The following is a 22,360-nucleotide window of genomic DNA, read 5'->3' as shown; positions in this document are numbered from 1 at the left end:
TTGATGCACATAATAATATGGCACATAATCATATTGTAAACTGCCTTGAGTCTTTGAAAGTAGATCAGTATAGGATTGAATTATCAAGAAATAATTCATTTTTCAAATCTTCCTGAAAAACTTTGACATCTACTAGCCCATAGAATCTTGTTTCCCAAGTGATTTTGCTCTTTGGGGTATCTTTTTTGCTGCTACAAAAGCCTAGATTTGATCAGAAAAGCAATTACACAAGCAGCTGTCACAGATTGCTGGGAATCAAGACTCCAGCTAGATCTGCTGAATATATTGAAAAAATAATTCTCATGTGATCTAGAACTGTAAAATACCTTGGAAAAACGGTTTTTAGAAGATAAGACATTTTAGAATCTTTTTAGGAAGAGTGGATTTGGCTCTGAAAGAAGTCAAGGCTCCAAAAACGAAGAAGTTAAATCTTTCTTGGGACTAGTGCGATATTACAATTGGTTTATTCCCCATTTTGCTACCTGTGCCTAAGTATTAACAGATCTCACCCAGAAGGCAGAACCAACAATAGTGGGGTGGACACCAGAATGTCAACAAGCCTTCAAGGTCCTGAAAGAAGCTCTGTGTCAAGATCTCATCCTAAAAGGACCAGATTATGACTAATGTTTCATTGTACAAGTTGATGCATCTGATGTAGGACTTGGCGCAGCGTTAATACAAAATTATGAGGATGGAGAACATCCAGTGGTATATTTAGCCAAGAAGCTATTACCACAAGAAATCAAGTACAGCACCACTGAAAAGGAAGTATTAGCCTTGAAATGGGCCATAGATGCCCTTAAAGTATATTTATGGGGGTAGGAATTTACAGTTGTAACAGACAATCAACCATTGGTATGGATACAATGGATGAAATACAGTAATCCACAAATTACATGGTGATAGCTGTCATTGCAGCCCTACAAGTTCACTATCCAGCACAGAGCAGGGAAACAAAAATCCTTGCAGATTTTCTATCCCGTCAGGGATAAGATGCAGGAACAAATAAAGAAATGGCTAGTGAAGATGTTGTGACAAGAGTGCCAAGAAAAGATCTTGTCACTTAAAAGAAGGGAGATACGTGGAAGAGCGAACTTACCACCTGGAGTGAGCAGGCATTTTTCCCCCCTCCTGGGATCCAGAGTTTTGGTTCTACCTGGGAAAGAGGGTTAAAACAGCCCCACCTTCTCCTTAATTGGAGAGATTGTTTTATGAAAAGGGAACTGAAAACAAGTACATGCGTGGGTGTATCAAGAAAAAGAGTTGAGCCCAGAAGACAGCAGAGACTTGAGAAAGAGAAAGCCCCAACCCAAGGGGAAGCACCTCAGCAGTAGTCTTCGGACAGCAAAAGAAACCTTCAATTCTTGGAGGTGCAAGACTGCTGAGCGGCAGAGCTGAGAGACAGGAAGGAAAAGAGCAAAACCAGAGTCTGCAAACCAGTTCAAGCCTGCAAACCAGACCAAGTCCAAGCCATGCAGCAGCCCAGGTGCAGAGCTCTACAAACCAGCTCCAGAAAGAGAGGGCTGGGGGTGTTAGGTGTGCATGTGTATGGAGAAAAGCCCACTCACAAGTCTGCAGAGGAGTGAAAAGGGTTTTCACATGCAAATAGGCTGAGACTGGCTACAAGAGCTAAAGACCTGGGGGGAAAGGATTTAAAGAGCTAAGAAATAGTTAGGATAAGAAAACATAGTGCTACAAACATAGGAATAGAAACATAGAAATAGAACATATAGATAGACATTTATAGATTAAATAAGAATAGAAATAGTTGTAAACTATTTCCTATAGTAATAGGAAGAAAGTAGAATTAATTTTGTACCCCCCAAAAAAAAACAATTTTGTGTGAGAAAAACAAATAGAGTTTTTTTTCTGTGTTCTGTACCATATTAGGAAAAACCCTAACAGGGTTATTATTCATTACTATTAATAAACTCTGAATATCTGGCTTCTATTTAACGGATACTTTGATGAGTGATAGGCCAAACCCAGATTTGTTTCTTCATAAATTGTGGCAAAATAAGATGACACTTCTGTGAGACAATAGGCTACAAAAGGACTGTTTCTATTCTCCTGTAATGATAGAGTAAATATTAATTTTTTCATGAGAGATATGTGGATCAAATGGGTTACCTAGTCAGCTTTTTTTCCAGTCTGAAATCATTTTGGTTTCTGTATATTTGATACTTGTACTATTTTTGGAGGAAGATGGTACATAGTGACAAGATTGAATAGAATGTTAGCTTTGTGAGGGCAGAATGACTCTAATTGTTAGTTGTTTTTTTAAATAATGTGATGATTTATAGACACAGAAGTCTTATGAGTAAAAGGGAGATTATGTAAATAGACAGCACTGGAACTATTGGGAGGAAGGGTGGTATAAAATAAGGAAATCATATTGGTGCAAAAGCTATGGCCTATGCATTGCTTCAGTTTTTTGAAACTAAGTGGTCATTGTCAGTTTTAATGAAATGAAAAAGGTTTGGTGGCCAGGTTAAATGAAGTATAATACTCAGATTTTGTGGAAAGTGATAAGAATCCATCTTCCACTATAATGCTTCTTCCGAAATGTTGTGGGTTGTGTTACTGGCCAAATCCTGCTAGCTAATAAGAATGTAGGTGTTAGGTGTAGGCCTTGTAGTTAAGGTTTTGAATTAGGATTGGGGCCACCCTCATCTGTGGAAGCTCATTGAGTGACTTGGTTAATCATTCTTGATATTCCAACTTACTGCACAGGGCTTTTGGGAGGAGAACATGAAGTGTGCTATATATGCCATCTTGAATTTCTGGAGAAAAAGGTGGGTATAAATCTAATGAATGTACAAATTAAATCATCTTCAATGTCTCCACTGCAGTAAAACACCAAAAAGCACAGAGACAGTATATTAAAAACATGATTTCAGATTAAAATTCATAACTTAATACTATTTTTAACTTCACAGTGCTATTTTTAACTTAACCCCTCCCACTCATCCCCGGTACTCTCCAAAAAGCTTGGAAAGTTTTTGCAGTACACAATAATTGTTCAGCTTGACTCTACGCTTAAATTCATTTGAAATAATCTTGTACTGGTGAATAATATTATGGACCAGAATGGTTGAAAAATGTTTTCTTAATAGGAAATGGCTGCAAAGGTCCCATGAGGCTTTAAATGGAAGAGCTTTTACAAATAGGGAAGTTTTAATAGCAACTAAGTTCTACCTTCCATTGGGGGAGAGATGGTTGATGTGTGTCTGAAGGAACAAAAGAAGCACTTTTTTTAAAAAAAAGAAAGAAATATGAAAAAGGATAGAATCAGAAAAAGTGAGTTTCTGACTCAGGTTTCCTCTCGCTGTATACCTTATTTAGGGTAACAGATGTTCTCTGGGATTTGGGAAATGGGGAGTGGTAGTGGATCTGGGATGTATTAAGACTTGGACACCATTTTATTGGTTATTTTCCTGCTAAAAGGTAGTAGGAAATTGCACCGCTGACGACTTGGAGTTTTCTGCCAAAATTCAGCCACATGATTTTTGGAGGCTCAGTGAGATACAAAAGAGCCACATGAGAGCAGACGTGATCTGTGAAGAACTCACATTGCTTAGTATGATAAAAGAGGTTTGTCTGCAGATTTGAGGCTAAAATGAAATCAAAAGCAATGAGATTGGCAGAGGGGAAAAAACTTTTTTTTTTTAAAGCATATAATATGAAGGTGTAGTTTATACATTAAAAAATACATTGAAATTCAGCAGGACTGTGAAGTGCTTTGAATTTCATCTCCAAAAAGAACAGTGGAGGAGGCAAGAAGAGAAGGACGCTATGCATCTGGGGGAAAAAAAATGGAAACTGGAGCTGTTTGTGCTCCTGTGTGCTCTGAAGCACTTTTTGGAGGTTGAATCCAGAGCTCTGTGCAACCCTTATTCAATGGGTTGAATAATATTCAATGTTGCAAGGCTGCCAGTACTGATAAAGGTTTATATTATACCACCCCCCCCCATGAAAACAGGGGGGGAAAAAGCCTCTTTCCTGTTTCATTAATATTTTACATGACACTGTCTATTATAAAATCTTGCCTCTTTAGATAGTGGCATAATAATAAATAATGTAGGGAGTCAGGCTGGAAACTGAACACATTTACTTAATAAATTCATTATTAAACACTGGCGAATTGTCAGCAATATAATCATTTTAAATACTTTAAAATGCCATTTTGCATGTTTCTTTGCAATAGTGTATTGTGTCCTTTAAAAATACAGTAATTGAACTGATTTTGTAATGTTAGTGGACAGTACTTTGATTTTCTGTCTTAGAAGCCAAAATACATTAGGCTACTTTTGAACATCAGTCTGCGTAGATTCCTCACACTGCTAAAGACCAATATTGCTTTGTCAGAGTTGATGATAAAATGGTTATTGCCAGTGACTGCTTTTACCTCTTATATTCAAAATGTTCCATCTGAATAACTGCCACTAACTCTTAATGTGCACATAGTGCTCTAAACAGACAATTCTGCATTCATGGGTTGTTTTAGAAGCTAGAAATCCTTTTCTTTCAAGAGACTTGGGCCTTAGGACCTTCAGATCTTCAAAGGTTATCTCTTATTTCATCACAGCTAGACCCAGTCTGAAAGGAAGCTGTGCTCTTGGGTTATAAGCATCTTAATGTGTACTAAATTGCATGCTGACATCTCACTGGCTTTAATATGTGAACTATAGCTATAGCTTCCCCCTTAACATTTGGTTCTACCAACTTTTTCTATTAAAACCTCATAGTCTTATTTCTCAAATTAACATCTCTTGACCCAGTCTCCAAATTCAGTATTGTATTAATAATCACAGGTGATTTTAATGCTAGGATGGAACTCAGCAATGACTTCCTGCTCCCACACTCTAACATCCCATGTTTCTCCCTACCTGTATTGGCTCCTTGGAAATCTGAAGAAAAAGACATCAATATGGGAATGGGGCAGAGTGGAGATTTGTTTTAATTGGCAGCAAAATTTGGTTTGAAGATCCTCAGTGGATCTTCTCCAGGTGACACCTTCTGGGACTCCAGAGGAACCTCCATTGCAGACTGTATGCTAATTTGATGATTAGCTACATGATAATTCTGCCCCACATTCTTGAAACTTTAAGATTGGTTTCCATCTTGACTGTGATCACCTGATCACCTAAATTGCAGTCTAATTTCTTGAATCATTGCAAGTCAGTAATTTGAAACAGATTATCGGCACAACCAGCAATATTCATGAAAGGTTTGTCACTTTTCAGAAAATTACTGCTTTAGCTCATGACTGTTCAAAGTCAAACTCCATTCCACTATCACTCTAACAAACATTCCAAACCTTGGTTTGGTAAGAATTATGTTCAGACCAAGGCTATGGTAAATTCAGCCTATAGAAACATTCAGTTTTATCATGATTCTCCCTCTTGTGAAATTTTTCATTTACTAAAAAAAAGGAATATAAAAAGCTTCTGAGGAAAAACAACAAAATGACTCATTAGTGAAATGACAAGGCTCCAACAAGCAGTAACAAATTAGGATGATCATCTATTGTGGCATCTTGTTTCTCACATTCAGATAAACCCAGCTCCAGTGCCAGTGATTTTATCTATTTAGAATCCTGGACAAGATATTTTGGCAACTTACTCAGTGTTCCTTTTGGTGGTGATTCTCTTGGGCCCTCTTTATCTGATCCCTAGCCCAGTTGGCCCCGGGTTTCACAATCAGAAATCCAAAAACTAATGTCTCAGTTGAAAAGTGGCAAAGCCCCAGGTAAAGATAAGATTTTGCCAGAATTGCTGAAAATAAATCCTGACTGGTTGGCCTCTCTGTTAGCCTCCATGTTTACTGCCATTAAATAGCTCTTTATCACTCCCCAAAGAGTGGCTTAATTCTATCTTTCATCCAATATACAAGAAAGGCGATAGACAAAATCCTGCTAATTATTGCCCAATTAGTTTATTGTCAATAATTAGCAAACTCTGTCCTTGATTTTTATACCATAAACGTTTAGATTAGAATATTTTGGCTTATGAATAAGCAAGTTTTAGATCAGAATATTCCACCATGGATCAATGTGCAATTTTGCATGATTTAGCTGAAAAATAAGCATCCTTTATGTTACTTTTATTGATTTAAGGGCAGCCTTCGATTCAGTTACTGGTAAGATACTATGGAGGAAATTAGCCACAACCGCAATTGATTGTTGCTCTCTTAGGTTGATAATTCTGTTACATGAAAATATTACAATGTAGATTAGAAACAAATGTAACGCTGAATTAACCATCCCCATCCACAGACAAGTCAAACAGGGCTGTGCCTTGCCCCCTTATAACTAGTCCTCACTTAGCAACTGCCTCATTTAGTGATGGTTTGAAGTTACGACAGTGCTAAAAAAAACAATTTAGTTACCAGTCTTTACATTTACGACCTTTGCAGTGTCTCTCTGCTCTTATTTTCACTTGCTTATTTTCTCCATACCAAGATGTCCTCAAAGAGAAAGAACCCCAGTTCAGCTGAAGGAAGTAACAAGAAGCAAAAGAAAACTGAAGGAAGATCGTAAGCCCAGTTGCGGTCACATGATTTTCAATCACTTCACTTAACAATCTATTGCCAGTCCCAATAATGGTAGCTAAAGAGGACTACCTTTATTGTTCAACTTTCATATAAATGACAGTATTGTGGCTCTTTTTAAACCAGAATTTCACCCCCCAGTACTTGCCCATCATCCTTTTTCAGTCCTCTTGTATACAGATGATGCTGTCATCTTATCAGTAACCCAAGTTGGCCTTAATAGATGCATACTGTAGCTGCTTTAGTGTTCTACTGTTCTAGGGAATTTCTTGAAATTAGTTACTCAAAAACCAAATTTCTAGTTTTCTCTAGAATGCACTTTAAGTCCCCTGTTAAATGGGAAATCAATAAAAGGCCAGTTGATCAGGTTAAGGACTTCAAATACCTAAGTATCCACTTCCAACCATCCACTGAAGTAACTGACTGAGTGAGCTTTCTAGTAGAGGTCAAAAAGTTGCTAATGCAATCTTAAAATATGCTAGTCATGAAGGCAATAATTTCATTCCTGCAGCAAAAAAAAAAAAAATTATATAAAGCAAGCATCCTGGGCTTGTTATATTGTGCACAACTCTATAAGGATGCCTCCACTTTAGAAGCTGCTCAGTCTGAGTTTCCGAAAGCCCTACTCCGCGTCTCTGGCTCAACTTCAAATGCCCTTGTTTAGCTAGAGATTGGCTTCATTTCTCTTGGGGCACACCTGACCTTTTGGTATCTCAGATTTTGGCTGAAACAGTTTTTTGGAGGTGAGTCTCTGTTCCCCTCATCCTACATTATAGGTTTTCCTCATTGCTGAGGAGACAAATTGATTCCAATCTGGCATGTTGTGGCCCTCTCCCTTCTGGCAATATTTGTCACTCAGCCTAGATAAAGCCTTAATCAAACTTAAACAGAGGATTTGAGATTTAAATCTACAAAATGACAGGGCTAAAATTATTCATCCTTAATACAGCACAATTTCCATGGATGCTTTTTAGCTAACTGTGTAATATCCTACATATTCCACATAGATTTTTTTTTTTTTTTACCTTGGCTCGAGTTGGCACATTACCTGTTACGGAGACTATTGGGCAAAGATACTAGTATCCTGTACAATAATCGTGTGTGTCTGCCCAGATACAGAGGTTGAGTCAGTAATCTATGTATTGTTACAGTGCCCATTGTACCACTATGATGTCTGGCACTCATAAACCTGATTGTCAGAAATTTGTCTCTCTAATCAAGGAATTACAGCCTTCCTTCTGCAAGATCTAACTTGGATAACCACTATAAAGATTGCTAAGTTTCTAGCAATAGCTATGGCTGGCTGATATCCGCTTCTCATTATTAATTGTTTCAGGACTGGTTTTTCTGTGTTTTAAATTTTATACTTGTGCTTTGTTCTTGGACCATGAATAAATGATTTGATTTAATTTCATTTGGTTATATTTATTTGAAACTTCTCCATTGGCTACTAATTGCAGTTTATTATTTGTACTGGGTACTATACATTTTCCCATTCTCTTTTGTGACTAGATGGCATGATTGGAAAGAAAAAATAAGCTGCATTGCTGACACAACATGGAACAACCATTCACTGTGAGCTCCTTGGTAAGGATGAATGCTTTATAATGTAGGGAAAACTGCTGATCAGACAGCACGTCTGCTTAGCTTCTGTAGAACAAGCATTCTGTTCAAATTCAAATATGTCCTGAGATGCACTGATTCTCCAAATCTAGCGAAGGTGCATCTAAGTTAGTCTCACTTAGTGTATTATTCATAATGTTGTCCTTTTCTGATTTCCTGTGATACTTCTCAGTCTTAAGCTTACAGGTAGTTCTCACTTTAACGATGGTAATTGGGACCAGAATTTCCATTGCTAAATGACGTGGTTGTAAAGCTTTGTGCTGGAATTTCTGGCACTTCTGGTTGCTAGCGTTAAGTGAATCCTGCGCCGTTGTTAAGGGAGGATGTCATATGGTCACCATTTGCAACTTCTTGCTGGCTTCCCCGTTGACTTTGCTTGTATGAAGCTGACAAAGAAGGTCCCAAATGGCGATCATGTGACTGCGGGATGCTGCGACCAAGTACGAGGACCAGTCATAACTACCATTTGTTCAGTGCCATCATAAGTTTGAATGGTTGCTGAACAAGTGGTTGTTAAGCGAGGACCGCCTGTACTGTTAAATTACTCTAAAATGCACCCTTAAACTCTTAGGCTTTTCACTAAAAATCACAATATTAAAGGTTCAGTTAGATACAGTGGAAAATATGTGGGTGTTGCTGATATGGGGGGACATTGATTTTTTCCTCCTCTGTGTCCCAATACCTGGTGATACATGACGCATGGTCTGAACATTATCCCAGTGCGAATATTTCCCTTCCATTTCATTGCCTGCTGTTTGTGTGGGCAGACTAACTCTTAGTGTAGCAGTATTTCATCATGCATTGACACAGCTAGATATTTTCAAGGAAAGAAAGGGAATAGGAAGAAGAAGAGATATGAAGATGCTGTATTCAACAACAGTTCCTTATCCTTATGCCTTGTTTCAGCATGAATCATGTTTCATATCTCTCATACTCCTCTCTGTTAGGGAAAAATAGAACAGTTCACATTGATTTTAAAAGTAGTGCCTGAAAGGTTTATGATTCAGATGCATTTGCATAAGTGTAACATGAAAGAAACTAAAATAAAAAACAGGAATGCGACACAATGGGCATTATTTTTGTTACATGTCTGTAGCAATAAGTATCAAGGAAATTATGATGTTGATGTATATATGTGTGTGTGTATGCATGCACACAGTATTTTGCAGGGCTTTTGTAGAAACATAATGAAACTTCTTCTTAAAAGCAGGGGGTGCACCTTTTAATTGTAGCTCACAATTTCACTTGCATATCTTGACTAAAAGCATGCCTGAATAAAAGTCACCTGTCAAAACAAAATGCAATTTGTGATCTCTTTTAACAGAAAAAGCTAGCAGCTATTCCTGACCACACTGATATTTCCTTGAGCCCAGAAGAGCGTGTCCGTGCCTTAAGCAAGCTTGGCTGTAACATCACAATAAATGAAGACATTACACCACGACGCTACTTCAGATCTGGAGTAGAGATGGAGCGCATGGCTTCTGTCTATCTACAGGAAGGAAATCTTGAAAATGCCTTTGTTCTCTATAACAAGTTTATAACGTAAGGATTGGTCTCAGTTTATAAGCACATATTTTAATCTTTAGAAATTATATGTATTTTATTTATTACTCTGATGCAGTACCAGCAGACTGTACTGACTAGGACTCTGCAGTGCTTTGGATTCAGTTTCAGAAAGGTGTTTTGGAGCATGTAAGAAGCGTTAATTTGCAACTGCCTAGAAGCAATCACATCTTTTCCCATTATTCCATGGGAGCTGCAGAGAGCAGCAGAATAATCCCATGAAAAGATGCCACTGCTGAAGCTTTGCATAGTCTTATAATGACAGATCTAAATCTGGTAGCTACTAAATGATCATGAGTTAAATGTTACCATAAACTCGAGATCATTATCAAAACTCTGGATATGTTTGCTCTCTCCGCAGTTATAAAAAAAAAATCCCTGGGAAAATTCTTGGTTCCAATTCAGTCTTATTCGTTGGCTGTTGTGGGGGTATGGAAAGTCAAGCCGTGACTGCATCTAATATCCCTAGCCTCTGAGGAAAAAAGAGAAAAAAATATTAGAGAGTCAACTAGTGTTTGCTATACTTGAAGAGGGGAGAGGAATATGGTGAAAAGAGAGATTTTTGGTAAACATGGACATGCAAAAATACCTTCTGAAAGTGGCTTTGAGTATAATTTACAAGCCATTTCTTTCAGAAGCGTTCCACTAAAAAGAGTTCCACTGCACCATAATAAATAATATGATTCCAAATAATTATGCTTTATTTATTTATCACATGTATGTGCCACTGCCATCCGAAGACTCTTGGCTTATGCCTTCAAGGGACCAGTGCTTTGCATTGATGAGGTATTTCACAATTTGTATTATTAGGTGCAGGGGTAACACAGTGTGTATCTCCAAGGTGTTTCCCATCCATTCAGGGCCTCTTCTGGTGCTTCCAATTGCTGTGGTTGAGGTGGAAGACACTTCTGCCTATCCATCTTTTCCAGCTGCTCAAATGGCCAACTGAAGCTTTGGTGTAGCCATTTTGTTTTTAGAAGGGGGCGGGCACTTCCCTACCCTGAGCAGTTTCAGAGAGCCACATTGTGTCAACTTTCATGGTCGCAAAGTATCCCTTCAAAGCTCTGAATATTCTGTTTTGGTCTTCAGGCCTGAAGGACCCAACAGTAGAATAGCAGTGCTGTTAATTTAACCTTAAAGTTACAGAAAGCTTCTGTGAATGAAAAGAAAAAGAAAAAGAATGTTGCTTCTAGCCTCATTTATGCACTCTGCAGTTGTCTCAGTGGAAAAGCACTAGTATTGTTCATGAGACTTGCAAAGGGGTAACTGTGTGTTTTCCAGTTTATTTGTAGAAAAGCTGCCATGTCATCGAGACTACCAGCAATGTGCAGTTCCAGAGAAACAGGATATTATGAAGGTAGATTTTTTTTAAAAAAAATAAAGGGTCATCCAGGGGATTTCCCCCCCTCTTTTCAAAGAATGATTCATGACAGATAGACCCTGGCAGTGGTCTGAGGATGTGGTATGTTCTCATTAAGTCTTTTAGGGTACAAATTCAAGAGTCAGAATCAGTATTTGATGTTTGATCCTAGGCTCCAGCATGATGAATTGGGCTTTAAAAAAAGAGAGTTAGGGCCAAATCCTGAAGTCAGCAATCTATAATCTTAGGAATGTATCCCTAGTACCCAAAGATAGAATAGTTGCATATTCCTTGTGTTAATAACAGAGAAAGGATTAACCTGCTATTGAATGTCAACTTTATTGGGATAAGCACTCTGCAACTAAAGCTGTTTCACAGCATTGGGCCTATATATATGCTTTTAATTCAGTACTGTACTAGTGAACCATTCTAGTTGTAGGATTAAGCTGATTATTTGGCACATGAGGAAAGCAAAAGTATTTATATGTGTGTGTGTGTGTATAACACACATAACACACACAGATTGCATTTTATTTCTATTTTCTCTCTTCTTTTCTCTCTAACGAAGAAACTAAAAGATATAGCATTTCCAAGGACTGATGAACTGAAGAAAGACTTGTTAAAGAAATACAGCGCAGAATACCAGGAATATATGCAAGACAAGGTATTTTTTAATTTTATCTATACAGATATGTATAAAATCTCTTAATACATTCTCTGGATAGCCAAGGCAAAGCAAAATTGTAACTTTATGTGATGAACTGATACCATTCATTTTGATGTAGACAAAGTGGCTGCTTTTGCCTTTAAATGCCCAGGTGGTGGAGAAAGTTGATGTGGCTTTATCATCACCCTGCTAAAAAGTATCCAAGTGAAGAAAAAGGTAATGTAAGAAGCAAACATTTGTTATTAGATCTTGAAGCACAAACATGTTCCACTGAGGGATGCTAGTCCTTTTCTGTAATGGTGTGTGGGAATGACCGTGGGAGACAGGAGAAACAGCCACAGACTAGACAATAGTCAGATAAGAGGCGAGGCAGCTAAGTCCACAGAAGGAATGCGGGTTGGCAAATGTCTCAGAAGGGACCCTCCCTAGTTTCTTGGACTGAAAGGCAAGGGATGGCTGGGGTGGGGGGGAGAGATGTACTTTCAGACTTGCAAGATTCTGTTAATATAACCTTACAATAAAGATAGAGCTAATACTCCCAAGTGTGCTTCTTGTCTGGACTACTTTGCAAGGCTGATATTTCTTTCTTACACACGGGGATATCCTCAGAGGGAAGGGGGACAAAAAGCCAAGGGGGTAGGCACAGCTGTGTGGTCCAAGCCCTTCCTCTTCGTAGGTGCATGCATAAAGGGCTTGGATTGTGCAGATGTAACCAACGTCTTGGTTTTTTGTCACTCCCCATCAACCCCCCCCCCCCCACTTGCCCACTTGAGCTGATGATGACTGTCCCACTGCCAGCATAAGAGATAAGAGTACATACAATCCATAGCCATCTGACCGCTGCAAGGACTGCCTTATTCTGGCCAAAGAGATGGAAGAGTGTCAGCAGTTGTTGAAAATGCAGTGACTTCTTTTGCCATTCTTTGTGGCTGCGTTCCAGACAGAGGAACCAATTATATAATGGTCTTAAATACCTTTTTGGATCCTTATGTGGTTTTTGTTGCTGTTTGTAAATTAAAGCTGCTCTCCTTTACAGAGGCTGCTGAAATCCTGTGAAAATAATTACATTTTAAGTTGCCTAATAGTTCCATTGTTTATTTACAATTTAAAAATTTGTGCTACCCTTTAAAACTACATTTTTCCAGAACAATTTACGCTCCATTAAGTTAGAATTAGTCATTCAATCATCATTAAGACTGACAATAAAATGAACAAAAGCAGCAGCCAGAGCAGTTAAAAGTTTCTGTGCAGCACAATTATTAATAATTAACATATTGGTATAAATGTAAAGGCCTGAGAAAATAAAAATGTATTTTCTTGGTGCCAAAAACAAAGGAAGTCAATGCCAAGAATATCTTTTTGCTGAAGTATTCCAGAGACAGGGGGCTCACAGTCACTTATGAGTTCCTTGGAGTTAATGCTTATATTTACTAGAAGTAATTGTATATGGCTTTGTAACCTAAACCATTATATTGGCCTAGTAAGATTCTTGTACTCCTTTTTGTTATATGGAGATTTCTGCCAACCCTAAAATCTTACAAGTTAAGCTATGTAATGAGTATAAAATATGCAGAAAGAAACAACTTCTTCTAGATGCACGTGTAAATAGCAAAATATATTTTCTTGTGGCCCTTTTTGTATGAATAAGAATAACTTTCTAAAATGCAATGTAACTCTTCAGGTTTATTGATTTAATTAAGTGAGGTGGTAGTCCTTTCCCGATATACCAGTCTAGTCTGTATCTGTGACATAAGTTTTTGTTTTCATTTCCCAGATTCAAACTACAAATGATGATGGCAAACTTTTGGGTGAACTAATTAACCTAGCAAAACGGGGGGTGGAAGGGTGAGCAAATAATTATTCAGACATGAGAGTGGTATTGAATTCTAGAATCTGCTATTGAGACTTCAATAATCAGAATAAACCTAGCTGAAGAAAATCTCTAGGCAGAAGAATGAATCATCTTCCCCACCCATACCCTTTGCTTTTAAAATCTGTTTCAGGTGTGTATAGAAACTGGGTCCTTTAGCCTTCCAGATGTTCCTGACTTAGAGCTGTTAGCAGTCTGCACCTTGGCCATGCTGGCTGGGGCTGCTGGAGATGCCAACATCTGGAGAGTGATGTTGCATTACTTTCCATCATTTTCTTGGTAGATGGAGCAGATATTAAAATACTCAGATCTGTTATGCTTCATGTTGTTTAAGCGCATTAGACCTTCTCATCTGGATTAACCCCATTTCAGCTGATGACCTGTTCATTTAATGTGTTCTGTTTTCCAGAACAAATGCAAAGCTGAGTTATTGAAGAAAATAGAGCAACAGAAATTGATTGAAGCAGAAAAGAAGCGGATTGCACAGATCCGTCAACAGCAACTGGAAACAGAACAGTTTCAGTTCTTTGAAGATCAATTAAAGAAACAAGAATTAGCTCGTGGTCAGAAAATTAAGGATAACTCAGTTACATCAGAGCCAACAGATAGGAGCATGTTGTCATCATGCATTTCAGCACACCTGAACAATACTTTCCCCAGAACAGTAGCAAATAAAAGTGATGTTTCTGCTGGTCAGTCTCCTCCAGTCAGTCGGGCCTTAAAGCCAGCTGCTACCTTAAGTGCCGTTCAGAGTAAGAAAGTACATTTGTTGTTCTTGTTTACCTTCTGTGTTTTTGCATGGATAGGATTTAGAGCTCACTAAATGGCTTTTGGATGTATTTACAAAATATACATTTCTTAATACGTGTGGTTTGCCATGAAGCAAGAGAAGCTGCATCAGGCACAAAAAACAATGGTGGTTTTGATCAGGACAAGTCAGATGCAGAGTCTCTGAACACTGAAGCACCCTCTCTAAAGCAGCACATTGTCTGCTGAATGCTTTTCAGATTAGGTTATATGAGAACATTTCACACTGTAGACGTCTTGGTAAATGTCACTCTCGTTCTCTTTGTTAGACAACGCTGCTGAAGGACTGCGAAATGTGGTTCTGCCCAGTGATCTTTGTCACAAATTTTTGCTGCTCGCAGATGCAAATACAGCAAGAGGAATAGAGACGTGTGGCATTCTCTGTGGAAAACTGGTACAATAAAACCTTCACATTTATATGGGAAAGGCACTTTTAATGGTACTCTGTTTAACCGGAATGAACCGACAACAAGAGCAGATCTGAAGCATAAGCGTGCTGTGTAATAGCTGATTTTATTGAAGAGCTGTGAGGGTCTCTTCAGAAAATCTTATTGCACTGTGATCTGCTGTTTGCTGCTTTACTGCAAAATAGTTTATCTTAGACACTGGAAAGCCTGTAATGTTATTAAGCTATCTTCCTGCTGCCTCCAGCTTCCTTTTTATGATTCTGCACTGCGTTTCTCTAGTTTTTGTGAAATTTTATTACAAGCAAAGTGATATTAAATATAGTGATCATGATTGATGTGTTATATCAGATTCTTGGGAAGGAGGGACGAAAAGCTTCTGACAAATATCACTTGGATATTAGCATTTAGATTTTGTTTGCTGTTGAATAATGTTTCTATCATTAGGGTGGATCTTTGCACCATAGCAAAGAGAACAATTATCTATTAGTCTTGATTTTGTAAAACTTTCAGGCTGGGATCAACCTATCTGTCACAGGAACTGATATAAGAGGAAGAACAGCTCAGAGCATGTCAACAATTCAATATCTTTTACTTGTTGGTTAAAGAACTATTTGCATCTATGAAATTTTAGTATTGTGGTAGTTTAGAATACAATGTAATAATTTCCTCCTGCAGCCTGAAACTATCTTGGGGGGCCAGTCATTACCTCATGAAGTTAATTTGAGCCAATAGTTGACATGATAAATCTGAGCTTGACCTCACGGTTGATGCCATGCCTGATTCCACATGTAACACCGAATTGGGGACACATCTGGGCACTAGGAAAGTATCCCATTAGGAATAAATCTGTCCATTTTAAAATTTACTTTATTTCCACTATTTCTTTACCACCATTGCATATCTCTAGGTGATTTACAGATAATGGAAACAATTAAAAACCATAAACGTAATAACTCTCAAAAATTAAGTAAAATATAAAATAGCCCACTGCCAACTGGGTAGGAAGGAAAGCATAGATGTTAGGCTCCAGACACCTGTTGAAAAAGACATGTTTCTACCAGTTTATGAAAAATATCTAAAATAGGGGCTAGCTGGATCTTGGGAATAGGGAGCGTGTTCCAGAGGATCAGAGTTGAGTGGCCTCTAAGTGGTCCAAAATCCCTATAGACACAGTCCTAGGAACCACATAATGACTATAATACAGTCATGGTCTCAAACTTTAACACTGCAAAGATTTAATTGCCTTCCCCTATGATGAATTTATTTGAACCCTTCAGGAGTTTGAGGCATGAAAAACTTCCAAAGCTCTAAATGTCATGACTTGTTTCTTTGACATATGTGACATTCTTTGACATTCTTTGTCGTATGTGTTTGCGATGAGCTGTTCTCTTCATAAAGATCATAACGTTGGCTTTTTTTTATAATCAATGACCAGATCCTTATCTGAACAGAAGGAGGCAGCAGTTCTAAATGTTCTCCTTAGTCCAGAAAGAGAAGTTGAGAATATTGCTGCGGTTTCACATTATAGGGGCACTAAAACAGCCCTATTGGGCATCAATAGACCAGTGTAAAAAAACTGAATGATATTGCAGACCAAATGCAGTGTTTTACACAAAGATGTGCAAAATATTTTGAACTGAACCATTTTGAATTTGAAACACCCCAACTGTGAGTGTAAAGTGCCCTATTTTGAATGAAAAGTAGCTGTCTTGAGATTAAAACAGTAATTTTATGTGTTTTGAACAAGTTGTGTTTTACACTCAGAACAGAGCTGTTTTGCTAAAAAAAACCTCCTAAGGCATGCAAAGCAGTCTATCATGCGTTCAGAGCAGTTGTTTTGCATCTGAAATGGGATATTCGGAATTCAAAAATGTTTACCGCAAAACACTGTGCACTTCTACTTTAAACCACTGAACTGCTTTTATGAGATTTTAAGGAGTTATATTTGATTTTTTGCAGTTATCCACCTTATGTATTCTGGGTAGGAAAATAGGATTTAAATAGTAAGAATAAATAAGGAAATAATAGTGCTTATTTAAAAAAATAGTATTTATCTCCCAGCTTTACAAGAGAATAGATGCATATCCTTCAACAGACTTCAGTACATGACGATATACTATAACTATATAAATAAATAAGAAAGAAAGTTTTATGGTAGGCCTCAAGATTTATTCCTGGAATTCCCAAGTAGTGATGGTAAACATTTGTGTCATCAATCAGTCAGTACTGAACTAGAGACACCAATGATCTGAAATGGATAAAAGTAAGGCAGTTTCTAATATTTTTTCTCTGTAACATCTCTGTATGCAATATATAGAGCCTCCCTAGAACAGGAACCTTCCATGGGGGAAAGCAATTCCTGTTTTACCTGTTGCTTTGATGATTCTTTGGCATCAATTGATGTACACGAGCACAGCTTCTGTGGAATAAATAGTTAAAAAAATTGGTTGATGCCAGTGCTGGTTCTTGGGATTGAAGTCCAAAAGCTATCTTCTTGTGCTTGTGTCTTACAGACTCATAATGAATTCACTATTACTCATGTAATCGTACCAAAACAGTCTGCAGGACCAGACTACTGTGACATGGAGAATGTAGAAGAGCTATTCGGTGTTCAAGACCAACATGATCTTCTCACGCTGGGCTGGATCCATGTAGGTAGAGATAAATATGCTGTGATAGACCGTAGACATTCTTTGCAGCAGGAGGAAAGGGCACTTCTTCCAGTGTAAAGTTGCATTCTCCTTAAGCTAATGTTTGGGGCTGTATGCCGTTGGTAGGAGGGCTGAGTAGACCAGATGAATTTTCTTTCTCATGCAGATGTACTTCTGCATTTTTACATACATACACAAAGCACACCTTTGCTTTCTTATATGCATACGTACATTCTAACACATGACATAGATTGGATTTGGGGGAATAGGTTGCACCATGAAGAAGGAAGAACTGCACCCTTTCTTCACTCAGAAGTGTCTCCCGTGACACAAGTGGGCTTGAGAAAGTTTTATATTGAAAAGTGTTGTCCAGATAAGATCACTCCAGAAGAAGAAAAGATGTGAGTTGTGGAGTGAGGGAGGAGAGGTCAGTTTAGGAGGATGCTGTGGTCCAGATCAAAGATGTTCCAATCCAGTATTAGAGAAACAATATTCCTGTGACCTATTTAAAGATATTGTTCAAGTAAGCATTTGGTGTTTGCCTTTCCCTTTTTCCTTAAATCCCAGTCGATTCTTTTAAAACCAGGTACTTATTCTTGGGAAGTGGCTTTGAGACTGGCAGAAGAACTTGCTGACTTAGGTGGAGCTCCTTTCAGCTACCACAACGTGGAAAACTGCCCTAGGTCAATACGAAAGAGAACATTTTTCCATGTTACGTCAGTGTTGATTTGATGGTGTTTTGGTTTTATTCCAGCTGCCAATTATGTACTTATTGTTGATGTTGTTTTTAACTGTTGATAGATGCCCAGAGTCATGTTTTTGAGATAATGAAATAAATAATTATGTATTTATTTTTTAATAATTTTCATTTATTTATTAATATTTATTTAATAAATAATAGATGGGTGCAGCTAATTCTGACTTCTTCCTACTGTATCTGTAAAACAGAATAAAAGTCACATGCTATATAAAAGTTTGCCTTTCTCTGCAGTCCCATCCAACCCAGACTGCATTCTTATCCAGTGTTGATCTTCACACACATTGTTCTTATCAGCTGATGCTTCCAGAGGCCATTGCAATCGTTTGTTCACCAAAACATAATGAGTGAGTTTGAGCTTCCTTTTCCATCCTCAATAATATTAAGATACTTAGTTTATCGTGTCTGTTAACGTCAACTATAAAACGTTCAAGAAGGCAAGGCGAAAAAAATGTTGAAATACTTATTGTTTGAGTAAATATACCTTTACAGGTATATTTTTAGAAGCGAATTTAATTCTTGCTTTCTTTCTGCTATTTCCTTCTGCTATTTCTATGCCTTGCAACATTGATCTCTCTTTGTTTTGTTAAACCTGAACAAAGTTCAGGTACTCAGGTACTCAGATCCCATGTCTCACATTTTTAGTCTTTGAAAAAAATATTAGGGGTAGTTGCACAGACATAGGGGTTTAATGATCTCTTCCTACTCCTTCTTGGACCATAGAAGGAACACCTCTGTGAATCCTGTTCTGTGCTCCAGCCCGTGTTAGCATGGCCCAGAAATATCTCATTAACTGGTAGTGATTCTTGTGTGTTTGTGGTACTTCTCTAGTCTTTTTTTCTGAGGTCCTTTTATATTAAAAGTGCCAGGGATTTATCTCTTTCATGTAACATGCAATGTATTTACCCTTGATTAAATAATTAAACTACAAAGCATATGATCAATCAAATGAAATTATTTTTGGTTGGTTTTTCAAAAGTTGGATATTATTTTACTTGTCATTTTAACATTTTTGCTGAAGCAGTAAAACTGCTGTAGACCTATGGCCCAATATTTCTGGTAACACTTAAATCATATATGATGCAACTGTGTTATAGAAATGACTCTCTTAATTCAGGGAGAGAGTTTATCTTTGCAAGGAAGCCTCTCAGCGTGAGAAGGGAAGTTATTCTGAGCATTAGGCAGTGTTTGACTGTCATAATATTGTAGCAACAGCTTTATCAACAAGGTGACTCTTAATTAATTTTCATTAAGTGACTTATGCTGTTGAGTATGTGACTTCTCTCAGTACTATGTGGTGTCTCTCCATTTAGTAGCCAGCTGTGAATTTAATTAAAACACACTTCAGGCAAACTCCATGAACCTCCTGAATTCCTTGTGCAACTGAGATCAACATTATGTGCTATAAACAAATTGTTGGGTTTGAATTGCTTTCCTAGACCTAATCTTTCTTTTATTTTCTAGGATGGGAATCTTCAGACTTACTAATGCTGGCATGTTGGAAGTTTCTGCTTGTAAAAAGAAGGGCTTTCACCCTCATACCAAGGACCCTAGGCTATTTAATGTAAGGATAGCACATTAATTTCCAACATTCTGTATACACACTGCATTATTATTAAAATATGTGTGAATACGAGCGTAATTGCTTAAAATTTGTCTTCTCCAATCTGGTGCATCCAGATGGTCCAATTCATATTATCACCAGCCAGCTCAGAGAAATTTGGTTTAGATTTTGGCAGGAGGAGTTGAAAAGAATGGCACCAGGAACAAGATTAGTCCAGCAATACATAGATGTGTGTTGAAGGTTGGTCATTTCATACGTCAGTTTATCTGTTCATTTGGAAAGGAGGGGAAAGTTGCAAACTGGGGCAAATTCAAACCTTCCTGCAGTGAAGAGTTCAGCAATTCTGCAAAAACAGCTGAAAGGCTGTTTTTCCTTGTAGAAAGGGTGAGGGGAGCAGTGTTCAGATGCCGGATGTGAAAATTAAAGTGGGACATGCTAACTTGCTATAGTAGCTGTCCCCAGCCCAGCACCTTCCAGATATTTTGCACTGCAGTCCTCAGAATTCAGATTTTGCTAGCAAGTTGGTCTGAGGACCTTTTCCCCACTATTCCTCTCTCATTCATATTCTAAGCTTCTGTAAAGGTAAAAGTCAAATCAACTGTTCAGAATGAAAATGTAAGAATGCCTCTGGAAGAAGATATACTGTATTAGAAAATAACATTATTCCCAGGATTGTTTGATGTGTATGTGGGGAGAGGGGAATGTCGGTTTCCATATAATAATTAAGATATATATTTAATAAATATTTATCCATTTTCAAAGTCAAGTTACTTCCCCTAGTGGTTTAGATTTTGGCAGGAGGAGTTGAAAAGAATGGCACCAGGAACAAGATTAGTCCAACAATACATAGATGTGTAGGCTGGTCATTTCATACGTCAGTTTATCTGTTCATTTGGAAAGGAGGGGAAAGTTGCAAACTGGGGCAAATTCAAACCTTCCTGCAGTGAAGGAAGACTTCACTTAGAAACCAAGACTGGATGACACCCATTTGTCCCATGAAACTATTTACATTGTCCTAGTGAAAGAGTAAATTACCTTCTTACATCCCAATGTCCTTGTGTTTTTTATGGAGAAAGATAATCAGAAGAACTAGCTGTGTTAAATCATGGATACCAACAAACCAGATGAACAATATGGTTAGGCTTACATGACCAGAAGTCTGGGAAATAGGTAGCAGTGCCTAGATAATGTTGGCTGATCTCAAAAAAACTAAACAAGGTCAGACCAGGTTAGAACTGCCCAGAGTTACTTTTTGTGAGATGAGTGGCCATATAAATGTGATTAATAAACAAATAAATAAACAAACTTGAACAGGAAGTCTCCAGGAAATTTCAGTTTATCAAGTTGAGTTTTAAAAAATCCCAGAATCTAATAATGGCAAATCACTTTCATACTTCTGTCAAGAAAGTTACATAGATGTGTGCATGAAATCACCAGGAGTCTAGCTTGACTCAAGAGAATCTTTACCTTATCCAGAAGGAAGAAAGAACAGAGTGTGGTTGGGTTGGGAATATGCCCTTCAGTGTCCTAATTGGATCACAGCTTCAGGGCAACCCTTACCCTCAGATGAATATCCTAGTGAAATAATTCCAAATTTCCCTTAAATTGTTGCAGATTTAAGTTATATGATTTTGCAGCAGCTGTCTCATGACAGATAATCTCTGATTAATCTGGTGTTTTCTTTTGCAGATCTGCAAACATGTCATTGGAAAAGAGATAAAAATAACTGTACTGGATCTGAGGTGATAGAGATAGAAGAACGCCTTCCGTAAAACATAAGGCCAAAGGGGAACAAAGCTGCCAGGTTTTCCTAGTGTTTTCCAAGTTACTGACATTTTATATTTGTATGTTTTAAATTTAACGGTTTGATATTTATTGCCCTTTTCCCATTTTGAAGTTATTTTGTTGTACGGTCAAAATGAAGTTCACAGTGGCATTCAATCCAGGTATGTTATTTTATTGGAATAATATGATAATAAAGTGAACTTGACACAATGACAGTCTTGGCCCCTTTGCAAAATTTCTCTCTCTCTCTTGTTTTTCCTCTGGAGTATATGATTGTTTTCCTGTCCTCTAGGTATTCAGGGGTGTGTAAGTGTGGCATGTGAATGTTTACAGCATATTTGAAAATACAGTAGATATTATGTAGAGTGTGAAATATGGAATGAGAACAGAACAGCCAATAGGAGCAAAACAGATTCTGCTGAGAAACACACAGAGAGCCTGTGCTCAGATGAACATAGTGAACTATGAATGTGTGAGCTCACAAACACCAGCTCCTTCTAGTCAACTAGCTTCAGTTCCAAACAGCTGCTACTGCATTATTCAAGGGCCAGTGTTGTCTTCCTATAAATTCACTGTAGAAGAAAGAAACTTAAAATAGTTCTGATTTATCTGAGTAACAGAAAGTAGAAGTCAAAGGATATGGGGAACAGAAAACTATGTAGGTATAACCAGGAGAAAAGAAAGTAACAGCCCACAATTCTATCATCAGTTATCCATCAGATATAATCAGTGTCCATCTAAGTCTTAAATATAA

At 37.7% G+C, this 22,360-nt stretch overlaps 1 protein-coding gene across 5 annotated transcripts in view; it reads left to right on the top strand.

The window, feature by feature from the left end:
- The window catches only part of STAMBPL1 (STAM binding protein like 1), a 32,486-nt gene extending 10,663 nt beyond the window's left edge, over positions 1-21,823 (top strand). For 2 of the 5 annotated variants that reach the window (XM_015890421.3, XM_025175002.2), the window contains exons 2-11: positions 8,065-8,139; positions 9,500-9,717; positions 11,020-11,095; positions 11,667-11,762; positions 14,045-14,387; positions 14,712-14,836; positions 17,363-17,500; positions 18,492-18,604; positions 19,722-19,821; positions 21,511-21,823. In XM_015890421.3, coding sequence (XP_015745907.1) covers positions 8,110-8,139; positions 9,500-9,717; positions 11,020-11,095; positions 11,667-11,762; positions 14,045-14,387; positions 14,712-14,836; positions 17,363-17,500; positions 18,492-18,604; positions 19,722-19,821; positions 21,511-21,567 — 1,296 coding nt within the window. In that variant the 5' untranslated portion in view covers positions 8,065-8,109 and the 3' untranslated portion in view covers positions 21,568-21,823. Of the gene's footprint in view, positions 1-2,415; positions 2,796-8,064; positions 8,140-9,499; positions 10,525-11,019; positions 11,096-11,666; positions 11,763-14,044; positions 14,388-14,711; positions 14,837-17,362; positions 17,501-18,491; positions 18,605-19,721; positions 19,822-21,510 lie in introns of those variants that run through there. The other 3 variants (XM_025175000.2, XM_025175005.2, XM_015890422.3) reach the window with 3 other exon arrangements.
- Positions 21,824-22,360: the final 537 nt, after the last annotated feature.

Source organism: Python bivittatus, unplaced genomic scaffold, assembly GCF_059951505.1.
Source record: "Python bivittatus isolate LINGU-HERP-01145 unplaced genomic scaffold, Pbiv_v1 ctg000780_np1212, whole genome shotgun sequence".
NCBI lineage: Eukaryota > Metazoa > Chordata > Lepidosauria > Squamata > Pythonidae > Python > Python bivittatus.
The sequence above is the reverse complement of the archived record's forward strand: the minus strand, read 5'-3'. Positions and strand labels throughout refer to the sequence as shown.